General features: G+C 43.4%; 1 protein-coding gene across 1 annotated transcript in view; it reads left to right on the top strand.

Moving 5' to 3' along the window:
- The first annotated feature begins 1,315 nt into the window (after positions 1 to 1,315).
- Positions 1,316 to 16,577, top strand: part of zfhx3b (zinc finger homeobox 3b) — an 86,720-nt gene continuing 71,458 nt past the window's right edge. The window contains exons 1-3 of the mRNA XM_026168445.2: positions 1,316 to 4,408; positions 4,525 to 5,104; positions 7,600 to 8,096. Coding sequence (XP_026024230.1) covers positions 1,910 to 4,408; positions 4,525 to 5,104; positions 7,600 to 8,096 — 3,576 coding nt within the window. The 5' untranslated portion in view covers positions 1,316 to 1,909. The remainder of the gene's footprint in view (positions 4,409 to 4,524; positions 5,105 to 7,599; positions 8,097 to 16,577) is intronic.

The following is a 16,577-nucleotide window of genomic DNA, read 5'->3' as shown; positions in this document are numbered from 1 at the left end:
AGGGGCCTAATAGATTACAGGAACAAAGTGTGAAAAACTCCATGTTCTGACAGGACACATGGAGATGTTTTCCTATGAGACAGTCCATTTACACGAGTCACTTTTTCTCCCCCACCCCCCCATTTCATTTCGTACAGTTTATCCACTTGCTTTTAGTCTGAAGAATCACTGTCTGTTTGACATGTGGCGCGTTTTTTCTTGCATTACTCTCACTGCCCTCAGTCCATTTGTGTGAAATGGCTGTTGAGCTCATAGCCTCTTATTAATGGAGCAGATAATAAATACAGACCAGTAAGGCTAGTATCCCCTCACTCAATATGGCAGCCATCGCTAAATCATGTCTGGCTGTATAAAGCAATCATGTTAATAAGCCAGCCAGTCTAATATCTTTCATTTTATATGCAAAGTAACTTAAGGGTCACTGAGGTTAGCTTTTGTTGAATGTAAACAAAATAATCAGACAGACCATGCTAGCAGAAATTTGTGTGTATTTATGGTTCTCTATTTAATTTTACTTACTGCTCACGATTGACTCTTCATTTAGCAGACCAAATACAAAATGAGGGTCCTTTATCATGACTTTTTTGTTTTGTTTTTTGCAGTTTGAGTGCACATAGGCTGGGGAGGTCTCAGGTATGTTGCACGGGAAGCAAGCCTCATCAGACATTCATGAAGAGGCAGACAGACATTATCAATCTTTCCTCTCCTTCAGTGCTTTATATGTTAGGGTGTGGGGTAGACTCCATTCTGATCGCAGCTGAAATTTGCATCCCTAAGTAAATAAGTAAATAAATCAAGTGCAAGCGGTGAATGTGCTAATCAACCAGGACATGGCAGTGAGCTCGGTGCCGGGAAACTTTGCTCATGTAATATTCAGTACTGTTGGGTTAAAGGGCAGCCCAGAGTTATTGGTTTCAGCGCGATTGCCCCCTTTAATCAATGTTGGCTGCATCCCTTTAATAAAATTATTAGCTCAGCAGTATCTTGCGCTATCATTTTATCTCTTCTGCGCTCTAAATTGCAGCCTGCGTTGAGTCTCTCAGATGCTCGGGGCATGGCCAGCTCCCGAAAGCTCAGCTCCCATTTATTATTTCAGAGGCAGAGGATGGCTGGAGTGTTTGAAACCAGGCTAAGCGTGGAGGTTATTGGATGCAAGATCTAAACACAGCTGCAGTGAAGTCCCAAACCAGCTTATGTGTTTTGGGTTCATAGAAAATACTGACTTTTATTGCTCATGTTAGCGTCCAGACAAATCTATCTCAATAATGCACATGAATTACATTCTTCTTCTATGTACACCACTGGAGGTGGAGTGGTAACAGTATTACTGTTAAGAATTTCTTTCTTTTTTTAGATACAGTTTTCCCTTTTTTTTTTCTTCTAGTTATGTAAATGTACGACATGCTGATGGGTGGCTTCTCAATGTCTAATTATCTCACAAGGAATCTATTTGATCCATTAAGTTAGACTGTTGCTGCCTTTTTTCTGACTGCAAGTTAATTAAAAACGGATGTAGGATTTGCAGAATATAAGATTAGGGGTGTTGTTTGGAAGGTGAAGATAAAAGATGGTACCTTTGTGATATGGCAGGAAGATGAATCGTGGAAGTCTTATTAGTGCTTGTCTCAGGTATTGTGTTTAAGTGCCTAATCTAGCGTAATGAGCATGGTGTCATTTTTCCAATTATATCTCAGACTTTTGTCTCTTACGATACATCGCCATACATTCGCTTGTTTTTTTCTTTCAAACCTTTTTTTTCCCATTGTCTTCCTTTCATATTTATAAGTCTGATCTTTCCCTAATTTACATAGCAAATAAATTATGTGCTGTTTGTGTGCTTACTGTCCCAAATACAACTTTAACCTCTTATCGTAATCATTTTGTGTCTCTGCAGGCCTGGATGCGATGAATGCCTCATGTAGGCATCAGCATGGACAGCTGTGAGTCTCCCGTGGTTTCTGGGACAGACGATGGGCTCGGCTCCTCCCAGCAGCAGCAACCACCTCAGCCCTGGAACGATCACAATAGCTCACAGGTCACCTGCACCAACCAGGCACCTTCCCTGGACCCGCTGTCTCTCTCTGGTCCCTACCCCTCTCAGTCCCAAAACTCTATTGCACCTCATGACAGGGTAAGAGAACTACAGTCTCAGCAGCAGCAGCAGCCAAAGCAGACATCACCCCGGACCCACCGTGATAGCTCTGCCACAGGCCAGCTGCATCCCAGAGGAGAGGGTCTTGACGAAGAAGACCAAGAGGGAGTGAGCTGTGGAGAAGAGGAAGAATCTGAGGACTTAGATGAAATGGAGATTGACAACTGTTTCCCTAGTCTTCAACCTTTTCCTGGGATGCCAATAGCTTCAGGGGGAGGAGGTATGCCCACTCTTCTGCGACATCAGCCCACACAACAACAGGGACCACCTGAGAGTGGGAGTGAGGAAGGGGAGGAGGAAGAGGAAGAGGAGAGTAGTGATGTGGAGAACCTGGCTGGAGAGATAGTCTACCAACCAGATGGCTCAGCCTACATTGTGGAGAGCCTCAGTCAGTTGATCCAAAGTAGTGGAGGCATGGTACCCGGCCTGCTTCCTACAAACTCTCTCTCGAGTGGGGGGAAACCAGGGGAACCTGCTGGGACTTCGTCCTCAGTTTACCCACAGATCATCAACACGTTCCACATAGCCTCGTCCTTTGGAAAGTGGTTTGGTAATTCAGACCAAGGTTTCCCCAATACCTCAACAATGGCAGGCCTTAGCCCTGTCCTGCACAGTTTCCGTGTCTTCGATGTGCGGCACAAAAGCAACAAGGATTACCTGAACAGCGATGGGTCTGCCAAGAAGTCCTGTGTATCCAAAGATGTTCCCAACAATGTGGATTTCTCCAAATTTGATGGGCTAGCCCTATATGGCAAGGGTAAGCCCATTCTCATGTGTTTTCTCTGCAAGCTGTCCTTCGGCTATGCCCGTTCCTTTGCCACTCATGCTGTCCACGATCACCGCATGACACTGTGTGAAGATGAGCGGCGGCTGTTAGGAGATAAGCATGCATCTGCCATTATCCAGGGCATTGGGAAGGACAAAGAGCCCCTCATAAGTTTCCTGGAACCAAAAAATAAGAGCACTCCTCTGCCATCTACGCTGCTCCCTCTTAACTCTGGACAGAGCTTCTATGGCACATTTAGTGGTGTCCATCTAGAGCCTGGAAGCAGCAGTGGGGGCAGTGAGACCCTCCTGAACAAAGACTCTGACTCTGGCCTCCAGCAACAGCAGCAGCAACAAACCCCATTAGGCTCAGTGCTTTCTCTTGGAGGGCTGAGCATTCCCAAAGCGCCCACTCTTACCTCATCCCCAGGCTCTGCCAAAGACTCCAGTGCCCTGCCCAAACAGGGAGGGAGAACAGAGGAGCCTGCTGGGAAAGAGTTGGCTTGCAAGGGAGAAGATGGGAACACTAAGGGACATGAAAGCAAGGCACACTTATCCAGCCTGACCGGGGGCTCTGAGGAGGACGAGGAACTGTTATTAGGGGCAGAGGAAGATGAGGCAGAAAGCACTGCAATGGCCTGTGGTGGTAACAGTAGCAGCGGTGGGGGTGAAGCGGGGGAACCAGCTGTCTCAAACCAAAGCATTTCCAAATCTCCTTTATTAATGCCTAGTAGCACTCTCCAGCCTTCTCCCTGCACCTCTGCAGTCAGTTCCACACTTAACAGCAAAGCCCTTGCTTCCATTTCCTCCTCTGTCAAGGAAGAGGGTTCAACTGCAGATGGTGGAGGGAGGACCTCAGAGCTCCCTCTGAGCTTTAACTGCCAGGGACCTACTGTTCCCATGGCACTGGTGACAGCTGCCGTCAGAAGGAGCGAGGATGAAACTTCTGGCACTTCCTCCTCGCCTCTGTCCACCAATGCTGCTCCTGATGAAAGTGCCAATCGAGATAGTGCCACAGCTCCAGAACCAAATGATTGCCCTGCAGAGGGAGAGGAGGAAAATGGAGCCCTTCTGCATCATCACCACGTGCACCACCATCATCATCACCTCCACCCTTCATCTCATGGCCACTCGCACCCCCTCCCAGGGGGTTCCTGTGACATAACAGGAATGGGTGAGTGTTCACAGAACCATGGGCCCAGTGGCAGTGGAGTTAGTGGGGTCGAATGCCCTAAATGTGACACTGTTCTGGGTTCCTCACGTTCTTTGGGTGGTCACATGACCATGATGCATTCACGCAATTCATGCAAGACACTCAAGTGTCCCAAATGCAACTGGCATTACAAGTACCAGCAGACTCTGGAGGCCCACATGAAAGAAAAGCACCCAGACTCTGGAGGCTCTTGCGTATACTGCAGCAGTGGTCAGAGCCACCCTCGTCTGGCTCGTGGAGAAAGCTATACCTGTGGATACAAGCCCTTCCGGTGTGAGGTATGTAGATAACTTTTTGTTGATTTAGGTGCATTTTATATAGCAGCTAAGGATATTACATTTGTATCTGTATCATTTTATCACAGTTTAAGAAAAACGGATCTTGTATTTCGTAGGTGTGTAACTACTCCACCACCACAAAGGGGAACTTAAGCATCCACATGCAGTCAGACAAGCACCTGAACAATATGCAGACACTGCAGAATGGAGGCTCCATTGGGTCTGCACAGGACCAGGTGTTTGGACATACACCAGGAGGAGTGGTGGCTGTCCCGTCAGTCACCCAGGCCAGTAGCCATCACCCTCCCCACCACCATCCTTCACAATCCTCCACTCACATGTCCGGACCTTGTGGGGTCCCCTCCCCAACCAAGCCGAAGAGCAAACCTTCTTGGAGGTGTGAGGTGTGTGACTACGAGACCAATGTGGCGCGGAACCTTCGTATTCACATGACTAGTGAAAAGCACATGCACAACATGATGCTGCTCCAGCAGAATGTGACTCAGATGCAGCACGGGCGACTTGGCTTGGGTGCTATGCCTTCGCCCTCTGAGGCTGAGCTCTACCAGTATTACCTGACGCAGAACATGAGCCTTCCACCAAGCCTCAAGATAGACCCAGCTGGAGCTGAGGCCCAGTTCCTGATGGGGAGCTTTCACCTAGATCCGAACATGGCTGCCTTGGCTCCTGCACTTGGTATGTCCCATTTGGTTCTCAAAAGCATTTCCCCACAAAAAAGAAAAAACAATAACTAGACCTTTTAGCTGAACTCTATCTTGATTCCTAATTTATTCATTTACACGAACACAAGACAATAATGCAAAATTTTATCAAATGAAAAACAAACCAAAGCGATAAGCTGCAATACAATATGCTGTACTCCGGCATATCACGGATTTGTACTTAGGCAGCTGCTTTGTTCTCATGCCATAAGATATGTGTTTACCAGCAATGGTAGAATGTTCTAGTGCACAAGGCCAGCATAACATTTTTTTTTCTTATAATAAATGTGCCAGGCAGCATACAGAAAGCAAAAGATTATTTATTTCCCTACTCATGCAATCTTTTACAGGGCACTCAAATGACAGTGTGTTGATATGATTTAGCAGAATTTTGAAGCTCACTGTGTGATATCCATACAAGGTGATTTAGAAGGCCAAACATGTATAATCTATGCTTTTCCCCCTCCTTTCCACACAGTCAACCAGCCTTAGCTTTTTACTTTCAAACTGCTGCTGAACTTCACCGCTGGAGTTCTCTGTTTCTTCCAAGTCAGTAATTTCAGCTATAAATTTAATCTTGGTCAAAGAAGGGAGGTTAGAGGCCTCAGCAAGGGTAATTCAGCAGCATAGCAAAGTGTTTGTAGGACCAGTTACAACCACACAGTTTGTACAGACTTGTTTCAACTGTCACCAGTTTGAAGACACAAACAAGAATTTATTGCTGTGACTAATTTTTTTTCCCTCTTCTGCCATCTGGTTCATTTTCCTGTGAGGTGAGTAGTAATAAGCATATTGCAAGAGAGGCAATAATTACACAGTCTGGGCCCATAAACTGCAGTAGTGTTATCCATGGTCACACTTTAAGGAACTCTTAACGCTATCATACACAAACACTCTGATATTAACGGTACCACCATATAATACATAAGGCTCAGTACGAGATCCCTAAACAAACAGACACAGAGGTGCACTTTTTATGCTCTCATTCTGGATTTCTTTTTCTTTTTTTTTACTGTAGGGTGTATTTCTAAAGAGGTACAATTTATGGCAAGTGCTGACCTCAGGTTATATCAGCTTCTTTCTTATCCTCGCTCCCGAAACTCAGGACTACAGCCCTGATAAAGACAATACGAGATCAAGAGCAGGAGTTAAAGAGAGGTGCAACTTTTACTTCTCTGTCCTGAAATATGGTTACAGCACACCGTGGAGCAATACAGCTGTCAAGTCAGATGGTTATATACCTAAAACATTTGTCTTGAAAACAGTCTGATCAAATGGAAAGATTCAGTCTTTTACCTTTTTTTCTTTTCAAGAATCCCCTAGCACAAAAAAAAGGATGGCCTAATATACAGAGGTTCACATTAAAATAGTTTGAATATAAAGCAGCCTATATTAAACAAAAGCTTGGTCTGATGACATGCAATCAAAATTTAGCTGTGGACAAGGGGTCTATGGTAAATAATGAAATCTTAATAGTAACAGACAATGAGAGAAAAGGGAAGTGCAAGAGGGAAAAAGCTGGTAGGTACAGTATAATGACATATGTGTGCATCTGTGGTTTTGTATGATTGAGCATAAAGAGCCATGACTGGTGAGCTGGGTCTGTGAGTGATTTCACAGGGCTTCTCAAAGGTCTCCCTCTCCTGGCTATAAAAACTCAGGTAATGGAGAAAAGTCCAAGAACAGGCTGCATACTGCAGCAATAAATAAAAAGAAGCTGCTGGAATTAATTTAGTGTAAAGCCAGGCAGGGTCAAGCCTGCATGCTCAGTCTGGCCAGTGAAAGATTAAAGATCAGCAAGCAAAGGCAAAAACACCGGCTCTTACCTCGTTTTTTTAGCATTCATTTTTTTTCCCAGACTCTACAGACATCAATTATGTGGTCGGTGTCATAAGATATGTGCTTGCAGTTTTTTGTGTTTTTTCCCCCTCTGCTCTATGGTTCGACTCAGTACCAAGCAGACTTAATCTGTTAGGTGTTAGAGGTAATCTGAAGAGAAAGGTGGAAAATAATCCAAGGAAAGTAGTGTAAATTAAAAAGAATAAAAAGCATCATTGTGTGAACAAGGGGAGTGGGGTTGATTCATGGTATTTTGAGCTTGGAAAGTCTTTACTGTAATTAGAAAACACGTTGCTTTTTTCTGTTGACCTTTAGAGTTGATTTACAGGCAGGAGATGAAAGAGCATCAGCCCAAACAGTGAAAATGTGCATGTTCATTTTCTGGCATTGGAAGGCTTTTGTAGAAATGTCCAGGCGCTCTTGTTTCCTAGCTCAGAGCTATTTGTTGGCTAGAGACAAAAAAAATGAGCATTATCCTTCACATAATATCATACCTACCAGACACATTCTTTTAAGCATGTATTTACTTGAAATAGCCATCTAGACTGTATGCTTTGAATAGGTCTCAGCTGATGATACTGTTCTCTTCTCTTTGTTTTGTTTTCTCTTCGTGTGTTTGCTTTGTTCTAGTAGGTGGGGAAATCCCTATGGATGTGCGGCTAGGTGGTGGGCAGTTGGTGTCCGAAGAACTGATGACCCTGGGAGAAAGTTTATCGCAGACTATAGATCCCTCTCTCAAGCTCTTTCAGTGCGCTGTGTGCAACCGCTTCACCACTGATAACCTGGATGTGCTTGGCATGCATATGGGAGCTGAACGGAGCCTGCCGGAGGAGGAGTGGCGTGCCGTTGTTGGAGACTCGCATCAGTGCAAGTTGTGCCACTACACTACTCAGCTCAAGGCCAACTTCCAGCTGCACTGCAAAACAGACAAGCATGTGCAAAAGTACCAGCTTGTGGCCCACATCAAAGAAGGGGGCAAAGGCAACGAATGGCGCCTGAAATGTGTGGCCATAGGCAATCCGGTGCACCTAAAGTGCAATGCCTGCGACTACTACACTAATAGCCTGGAGAAGCTGAGGATGCACACTGTCAATTCCCGCCATGAGGCTAGCCTTAAACTGTACAAGGTCAGTGATCCACAAGTTTGTTTTTTATTTTTATTTTTTTATCAAACCCATTATTCAGCCTTGTCCTGTTCATGCAACACAGCTGCCGATTTACAATTCTGTCATTAATGCATCATTTGAAGTGTTTTAATACAGACTCATTGTCACATTTGACATTATTTTTAGTCTTTGAACCTCAGAACTTTGTTTTGCTAAAAATGCAAAACAAATCTTAAAAACGAATCCCCGTTAAAGCAATGCTTCTCTGCAACATACAGTACATGTTTTAGCTTTGCACCGCTACTCGGTGCGCTCCAGAGGCATGAATGAAAGCTTTGTCGTGTAGCTGCTGCCTTCCCAGTTGTCATATAGAAGCAGGGCCCCACTGCTGCAATGAGAAGAACATGCAGGACAGAACAGGCGTAGCTGTTTTGGAAGCTTGGGCCTGAATCACTTGGAGACGAATGAAGAAGTGTTAGGAGACAGAGGTTTGGTGCTAATACTCCTCGGAGCGGGAAAGGCTGAATTGTTCTCGACAGCCGTATTGATTTTTGCTGGACTTGGAGCTTCACCTTCTCCTCTAATCATTCCATAATAGCCAGTGGATGAACACTCTCCGAACAAATGGCCATAAATCTAACAGGCCTGATTCCACTTAGGTACCTATCCTGTGTGTCTGCGGCTTCGGCCACTCTGTGCTTAACCCAAACTGGCATAGTTGCGCACACACGCACAGATAACAAAACACATACCAACACTGACCAAACATACTTGCTATAAGCATACACTACACACACAACAGGATCCAACACAAAGCACTGAATGTTGCCTAATAGATGTCATCCTTATTTGTAATCTAGCTTCAGCATCCTTGTTTGAGTATTTAAAGAACTCAGTTGACAGTGCAATGGAGGTATTAAAAGGTATGTGAAAAATGTGCTACCTCAAGCATGGTGTTTTAACCGCATTAAAAACTAAGGTGAAGTGGTCATTTTGAACCTCTTCAAAAATCTTGTCCATTTAAAAATCATTCAGCATTATGAATGTTTGTCAGGCCGGCTGAAATGACAGCCGTGTTTCCTCCTCACAGCTTCTTTGTATTGAAGTAACAGCAAAATTTAAAAAAAAAAAAAATCAATTTCATTTTTTCTTAAAGGGGAAGGTGTGAAGCGGGGCTTCTATTGCTACTTTAAAGAGGTCAGGAGGTGTTTAGCTTGTCATTCTGTGGTTTGCTCCATGACAACAGAGATCACAGGGACATTTTTAGATTAGCGTTATAGCATTATAGTGTCATTTTCAGTTTCATATTTATATTCTTGCACTATATTAAGAATGATTTTAATTCCCTTCAGTATAATCCTTATTTATCTTAAGGGGTTTGGGTGCAGCCTCCTCTACCTTAAAGACCCTCCTTATTTTAAGCCACCTTTCTTCTGATTGGCTGCTCCTTGCAAACTCAAGGTTTACACTGCAGGAAGGCAGTGCTGCTGTGCTCATAGCCAGAGCTGGCTACTTTAGGGAACTCTTAATGCTATCATACACAAACATTCTGATATTAACATTTTAGTGTAAACACATAGTCTGTGAATTTGTCAGGTCAGTGCATGTGTTTCCCAGTCTTTGGTCCTCCTCTCTTAACCTTAGCTTCTGGACTTACTGGGCCAAATTCCAATAACAGTCTCCCATTAGAAGAAAATGGACCAGCTCTGGCTTACTTTCTCTCATGCTTACACCTTTTTGAGAAAGATCCATGTTTTGCTTTGCCGCATAGAGTATAACTTCTTCTACATCTTTGTGCTTCAACTGTAGTGCAAACCCCCAAAAAAATCTCCCCTATTTCTTTGTCTGTGCAAGTTTTAGGAGAGAAGAGACATGTCACACTGCTCTTTGGGCTGTGGGGGATTAAATATGTACAACACATCCAGGCATGATCATTTTTTATGACTTAAGCCTCTTAAGATGGCTCCATATTTCTTAAAACCAATTGATCTTCTGACTGGGAGTATGTGCATTTGTCCAGAAATTACCTGCTCTCTCAAGAGAACATAGTGGTCTTTTTAAGCTCTTCTCATCCCAGACCTTACTCCAAAACCTAAATGTTCATGAGTCAACAAGAATTAATACAGTGTTTTACAGCTCATCAATGTTTAACGGACAAGCACATGGTTTTAAGGTTTTTTCACTGTACTGGCTCCCCACTTGACAATGTCAGTTTTCTTACCATTTTGAATTTACTGTCCTGGTAGAGATACTGACAGACAGAAAACCACAGTGCCCTAAAAGCCTGTAAAACCAACTTGGTATATTATGCATGCGCAAAAAAAGAAAAAATCACCATTCATTTATGCTTCCCCAAAGAAATCTGATGCAAATAGCACCATTTTTAACCTTTTTGGGGAGAAAATAAATCATCAAGTCAGCATAAACAGGCTGTAAGATGTGGGAGATGCTTGGGACACTTCACCCAAATCAAACTGGTTTGCATTAAACAGGCCCTTTGTGTGCACAGCTCCATATAAATTGGAGCCTGTAATTACTGGAATTAAAAAGGAAGGTTTAAACTGAGGGCTAAGCTGGATGGGATAATTTGAGAGTCTGTGGTATGCGGCCCATATTAGGGCTTTCTAAAAATATCACCCCCACCACCCCATGTATTGGAATGTTCCAAAAGACCACAGAACGATCCAGCAAGTCATCCTGACCACTAGACCACCACACAGTGGGGGGTGATGCTCTTTTCCCCTGTGTGCTGTGCTCTCAGTTCAGAGATACCAATTCTGAAGTCTGTGAGTTCTGCTTCAGTCCCCTGTGCACTGAAACTAACTTATACCTTCTCTTTTTCCCATGGATCATGGGGATTTTGGTCGCTCTGATGACAGCGTGATGATCGCCCATCTGCTCACAGGATGGTCACTCCTAGAGAACCCTCCACTGGCTAATGTGATATACATACAGCTCTCCACTCAGGCCTTGGGGCTTCACTGTGTTTTAGTGTGGAGGTGAGAGACTCATCTAGCTCCAGGCCCGACTGCTTTGGCCAGACAGAAAGGGTGGGGACTAACCAGGCCAAGCCACAGGCCTCAGCTTCCAGTCAAGGGTTGGGGGAAAGGGGAGGAGCATGGAGGGTTAGCTGGCTACCTTCCTTGTCTCGGGGGCCGGTGCAATCGGCGGTAATTGAGATTGATTGGATGTTATTTTTCCTCTTGCAAATGTAGTCCATTAGCTTGGCACATGCATAATCAGTTTAGAGCGCAGTTAGCCGAATGTAATCATGTTCCTCGGTGTCTGCTAGCACAAAATCCACTCCAGATGCCGCTTGGCCATGGAAAGACGGGGGGAAAGTGCCGTCACTATCAGATGGGGAATCTTTAACCAAGCAAGTCCTGAAATCCCTTCCTCTGTTCTGCTCCTTCCCTACTGAGCACAGAGGAGTGTTAAAAAATTCAACTCCCTCTTTTCTGCCTTACACAGCCGGTCACAGGGACTGTCCCATGCCTTACCGTTAAGAACAGGGCTTTTGATCATATGTTCTGCCCATTAACGGACAGAAAACATCTGTAACTTGTGTAGAGTTACTGCTCTTATTTTACCCCTCAGTGCAATCCAAAAGAATCAGTGAACACTGAGGAAAGAAAATGTCCACACTCTGCAGAGAGCAAATAATCATGATGAAACATAATAGAGGAAAAGAGGCCGTAATGTAAATGAAGGGATTAGTGGTTACATGAAAAGGCATTAAGGTGTTTCACTGATGATGCTACTCAGCAGAAGCACTGGCTTCTCAGATGCGGGAATCCAAGCAATGATGACCGCTCCCTGTTAATGATCAGAACTACTGGGATTGACTCGAGTCTTCTTGGACTATGCATTGGAATGCAGTTGGAGAACAACCACAAATAGGTTATGGATTTGATTCCAACTCTGGAAAAATGTTGTAGTTTTGCAATCAAATAATGCTGATGTGTATTTTGGATGTGTACAGCAGTCTGGTTGATTTGGTCTTGGTCCAAGAGCTCTCTAGCGGAGAGTAAGGCAACTTATGGCACCCTACAGTAGGTAAGGTGGGTTTTTGAATTGTTGTTAAGTTCTCGCTTTACTTGCCGACTGGGCTTGTCGTGATTATATCTTTCTCCCAGTGTCTTAAACTTTTCTCACGAATGTGCCCAAATTCTTACTCTCATTGCTATTAAGACAAAAAATATAACGTAAGGTAATCTGAGGTGTCCAAAACTTGGGCGAGTGGGTGCCTTGCTTTACCCTCTCACGTATGACGCATTTCTCTATGAGGGGGACTGGTAGGTGGTGGATGGAGAGACAGACAGGAGTGAGGGTGGTGGTGGGGGTGCTAGAGGATACACTGCTAATTATCATGGCTAGCCTATGATTGTTCAGTAATAGTGCTCAGTGGGAAAGGTTGCAGCAGTTCCAGGAAGAGCTGAGCTCTGATTTACTGGTACTACCACTCTAATAAAGCGCTCACTGCACATCCTGGGAGACAGCCCATTCTCTCCTTTCACATGCACAAGTGTGTGAATGCACACACAAACAGACAGACGAACAGGCAGGCGCACACACAGAGCAGCCGTGTCATCTAAAATGCCATAGGGCACATGAAAGGTATCTTTTCAGTAGTTCATAGAGAAGTTCTGTGTCGGCCCCTGCCTCTGTTTACTCCCCAGTTAACATTGTTATGATCCAGAACCCTGGTTACACTCTTTGTTTCAGTAGTCACCTGCAGGGTCTTAAACTCTTGCATCTTACTTCAAACAAATCTCACTCACTCAGTGGTGGGTGAAACAAGGAAGGAGCATTACAGCACAGAGAACCAGGGTGGATTTAAGAGAGCGGCTGTTAGGCATGTAAGGGGGAGCTAGCAGGGGTTAGTGTTTGGCTGTGTGCAAAAATTTCACAACTCTTCTAGCTCCCACCCCTTGAGAAGGCCAGAGAAAGGGTCAGGCTTTGACCCGTGGCACAGCTGTTGCTGCTGGTGGTGTTGATTGTATGTGCACAGGCCCTACTGTGGGTGTTGCTGGGGCTTACTCAGTGACAGTGAATGAAAGCAAAAAGGGAGGAAGGAGAAAGCTCCTTTGACAGGGGAGGATAGACTTTTCTCAGCTCTCAGCTTTTTTCCCCTCAGTTGCTAGAGTTAAAAATCTGGTGGATTATAAACCAGGTGCTCAGTCCGGGGTTTGTTTTAGATAGAGTGACACATTTTCTGTGTTCTTTGGTAATTTTCTGTTCCTAAAGCTCTTTGTGTTTTGATTGTCTGCCGTTATGTTATTTTTTTTATGTGTTGATATGACTTTTTTTTGTGTGTGTTTTTGGGCAAGAGAAAAGTGCATAAAGTGTAGGTTATGGGTTTGTTAAAGTAAACAGATATGAGGCACAGGTTTTTGTGACTAGGTTCATTGGTTTCAGACAGAGATAAGCTCCACTTTGCCTCACTGTAGATTTACACCACAAAGCACTTGCCTAAAGTGACAAAACCGCTGTGCATCTCCCACCAAATTTTTAGTTTTTTTTTTTAATTAAGTAATTGTTTAAAAAAATATTGTTACATTCACTTTTCTTTCTTTCTTTTGCTTTTTTTCTTTTCTTTTTTTCAATTCTACAGTGGAAATCGTTTTTTCAAAAGTAACTCAAAACATGGAGAGTGAAACTGTGGAGATGTGGATTTGCATAAGGTTTTATATGTGCTTTTATTTAATTTAAATTGTATTTTTTAGGGGGGATTCCCAGCTAAGTCCTCTTCCTGCCTGTTAGAAATTCTCGAACCTCACTGCAGAGCTCTTAACATTATTACCAACACACTGATTCTCTCACTAAATCAAAAGGTCAGGCTCCCAAGCCCATAAAGCCTTCCCGGCTTCAATTTATTTTAAAATTTTGCAATTGTGACAGTAAAACAGTAAAATGAAGTTCTTAATTTGATCGTAGGAGATGGAGAGATTATTGAGCGAGCATTTACATCTTGGACAAACTTCTCACCTGCTAAAATTCTGTAAAGATGATATTTCAAGCGAGTTGTTTCTGTCTTTCTTTACTAATTCCACAAAACCTTACTTCAAAGGTGCCTGGCAATGATATACCTTTTTGTTTTTAAAATGACCCCCTTATCAGCCTCTATAATCAGCAGTTTTTACAGTGTCTTTGAACATAAATATTTGATAGTCATATTTCTTCTTCAAAAAGACCCTTATATCAGTCCATGTAATCAACAGCTTCTGCAGTGTCTTCGAATCTATAAATTTGATAGTCAAACTGCAGTAAAATGAGTTGCCATGTGGACTGACTGTCATCTGAAAATAAGTAAATTGCTGTAAATCCCCGGCTTGAAGTAAAGACTTTTCACGTTATTCTCACAATCAGTATTCTGCAGTATTCTTAAAGTATTTATGGTTTCCATCTGATTTCCACAAGACATTAATAGTAGTGCTGACGTTAATTCTCTCCTATTTTGGAAATATGACTAGCCTAGACAGCAGTTTAACAGAATTTCTTTTTCTTAAATGTTGCTGTGTGTGATTCAGAAAGCAGAATTTCCTGCTCATATACTTATGATGTATTGTGAGTGTATGCAAAACTGCTATGTGGCTCTTAGCTCGACTCAGTTGAGTTTCAGACTTCAAGTTCTTTAGGCCCAGTTGGTCAACAGATCAGGTGGTGTATAGCCACCACACCTGAAAGACCAACAGTGTCAGTTTACAGGTAAATGCTACTCTGGGGCGCCACACCAGGGCTCCTGTGAATCTCTGCAGCGTAGCTCCTAAGCTAAGGGGATGGAGAGACAGAAGCAGGCAAGCTTACTGACTGTGTGCCATCAATACATCAGTGGCTTAGCCACCAGATTAATGGCCTCCGTGTGGTCTGGGCCACAAAACTACTCAGTTTTGAGGTCTGTGTTTAGTGCAGCTGTACATTAAAGTGGGGGTAAAGAGAGATGAGAGGAGGGAGAGGATTTAGGTGCCAGGATGAGCACACAGGGACCGGTATTCTGTTTGGGTTTGGCCAGCAGGGCAGAGTCATGGGACAGCAACACTCTACAGAGGGATGGATACATGCCCCTAAGTGTTGTAACATTTCCCTTGCCTTGTAACCTTCCCGTTTTGACTAAAAAAGGATGTTTGAGTACCAAATGCTTTGTTATTACTAAGTAAGTATTTTTTTTATATACTTGATATTGATTTATATGCACTTCATAACATGCAGTTATTTGACAGCCTTGTGAGACCCTTGCTTTCCTTCCTGTAGAGCAATTGCTCCTAAGTTGTTTCCCAGTTGTTATTTGTCTTAACAAATCAGACCCTAAGGTTGTTCCATTTTGCGATGCATTGATTACCGTTGGATTTTAGAACTTCAGCAGTGTGTTACCTGGATTTCTGACAGGTCATAGGGATAATGCTGATAGATGTTTTCCTCAAGGCATCCTATTTTGTATGGGTTGTGTAACACAAAATGTAATGTGGTGTCCTCAGCGCATTGGAAAGTCCGATTTACCCATCTGTGGCTACTACTGAGGATACATTTTTTAAAAAAATCATCCACCAGTTTCCCGGGACTACAATTTTTATTTGAAACTGTGGGACCTATGGGGTTTTTTTCCCCTTGTGTCAAGAGAGAATAGCCATCTCTTCCTGAAGTTCATGGCTCTGGTTGTCCATCCATGTTTTGCCTAATTGCTGTGTGCTGGAGTCCAAGGTTAGAACTGGGAGCTGTAAATCCCTCAGTCTTATGCAGCCAATGTTTTCTCCAGATGTAGAAGAAAAGATTTCATCCTTTTGTAATTAAGCGGTGCAGCCCAGGGTGTAATGCGGTTTTTATTAGTGGTTCTGGAAAAGATCATTTTGCACCTTGTTTTCTCATTATGGCTTTTATTCTTGAATACAAAAGATGGATAAAATGATGGGATGAAAACGAAAGAAGCAGCAGAGAATAGAATCTCCTGTTTAAATTATTATATGGAAATTACAAGGTAGTGATGTAAGGGGTAGCTCTATGGGTGTGTGGGGGTGCAGACTCAAACGGAGACAAAGGCATAGTTTTGAAACTCAACTTAGTGCGTCAGATGAAAGATGCCAGAAAGAAAGTTTGTATTATTATTTTTTTTTTAATCCCAGGAATTTTCCCAAACGTTATCTCTCCCATGGGTGCCATCTTCTACACCTGTGTTCTACTTTAAACTTACTTCTGAAATAAGAGCGAAGGGTGAGTCGGGAAAAGTGATTGTAAGTGAAAGACAGCTTTAAGAGTTGGGGACAAGAATGCTCTTCAGCTTCTCAAGGGCACTGATATTTTATGGCCCTCACATTCCTTCATGACACACTGATGCCCAGAATAGACAGAGAGAGAGTGAGAGACAGAAAAAAGTTTAACTACCATGCCTTTTAAACCCCACCCCCAGCATATCGTCTCTCTTGCCTATTCACCTTCACCTCACCCTGCTTCATTTATGTGGCAAACCTCTGGGTCACCCTCACACTTTTCTGCTACTTGGCAAAGCTA

This window comes from Astatotilapia calliptera, chromosome 1 (assembly GCF_964374335.1).
Source record: "Astatotilapia calliptera chromosome 1, fAstCal68.1, whole genome shotgun sequence".
Classification (NCBI taxonomy): Eukaryota; Metazoa; Chordata; class Actinopteri; order Cichliformes; family Cichlidae; genus Astatotilapia; species Astatotilapia calliptera.
Note: the sequence above shows the minus strand (reverse complement) of the source record. Positions and strands in the feature narration are given on the sequence as shown.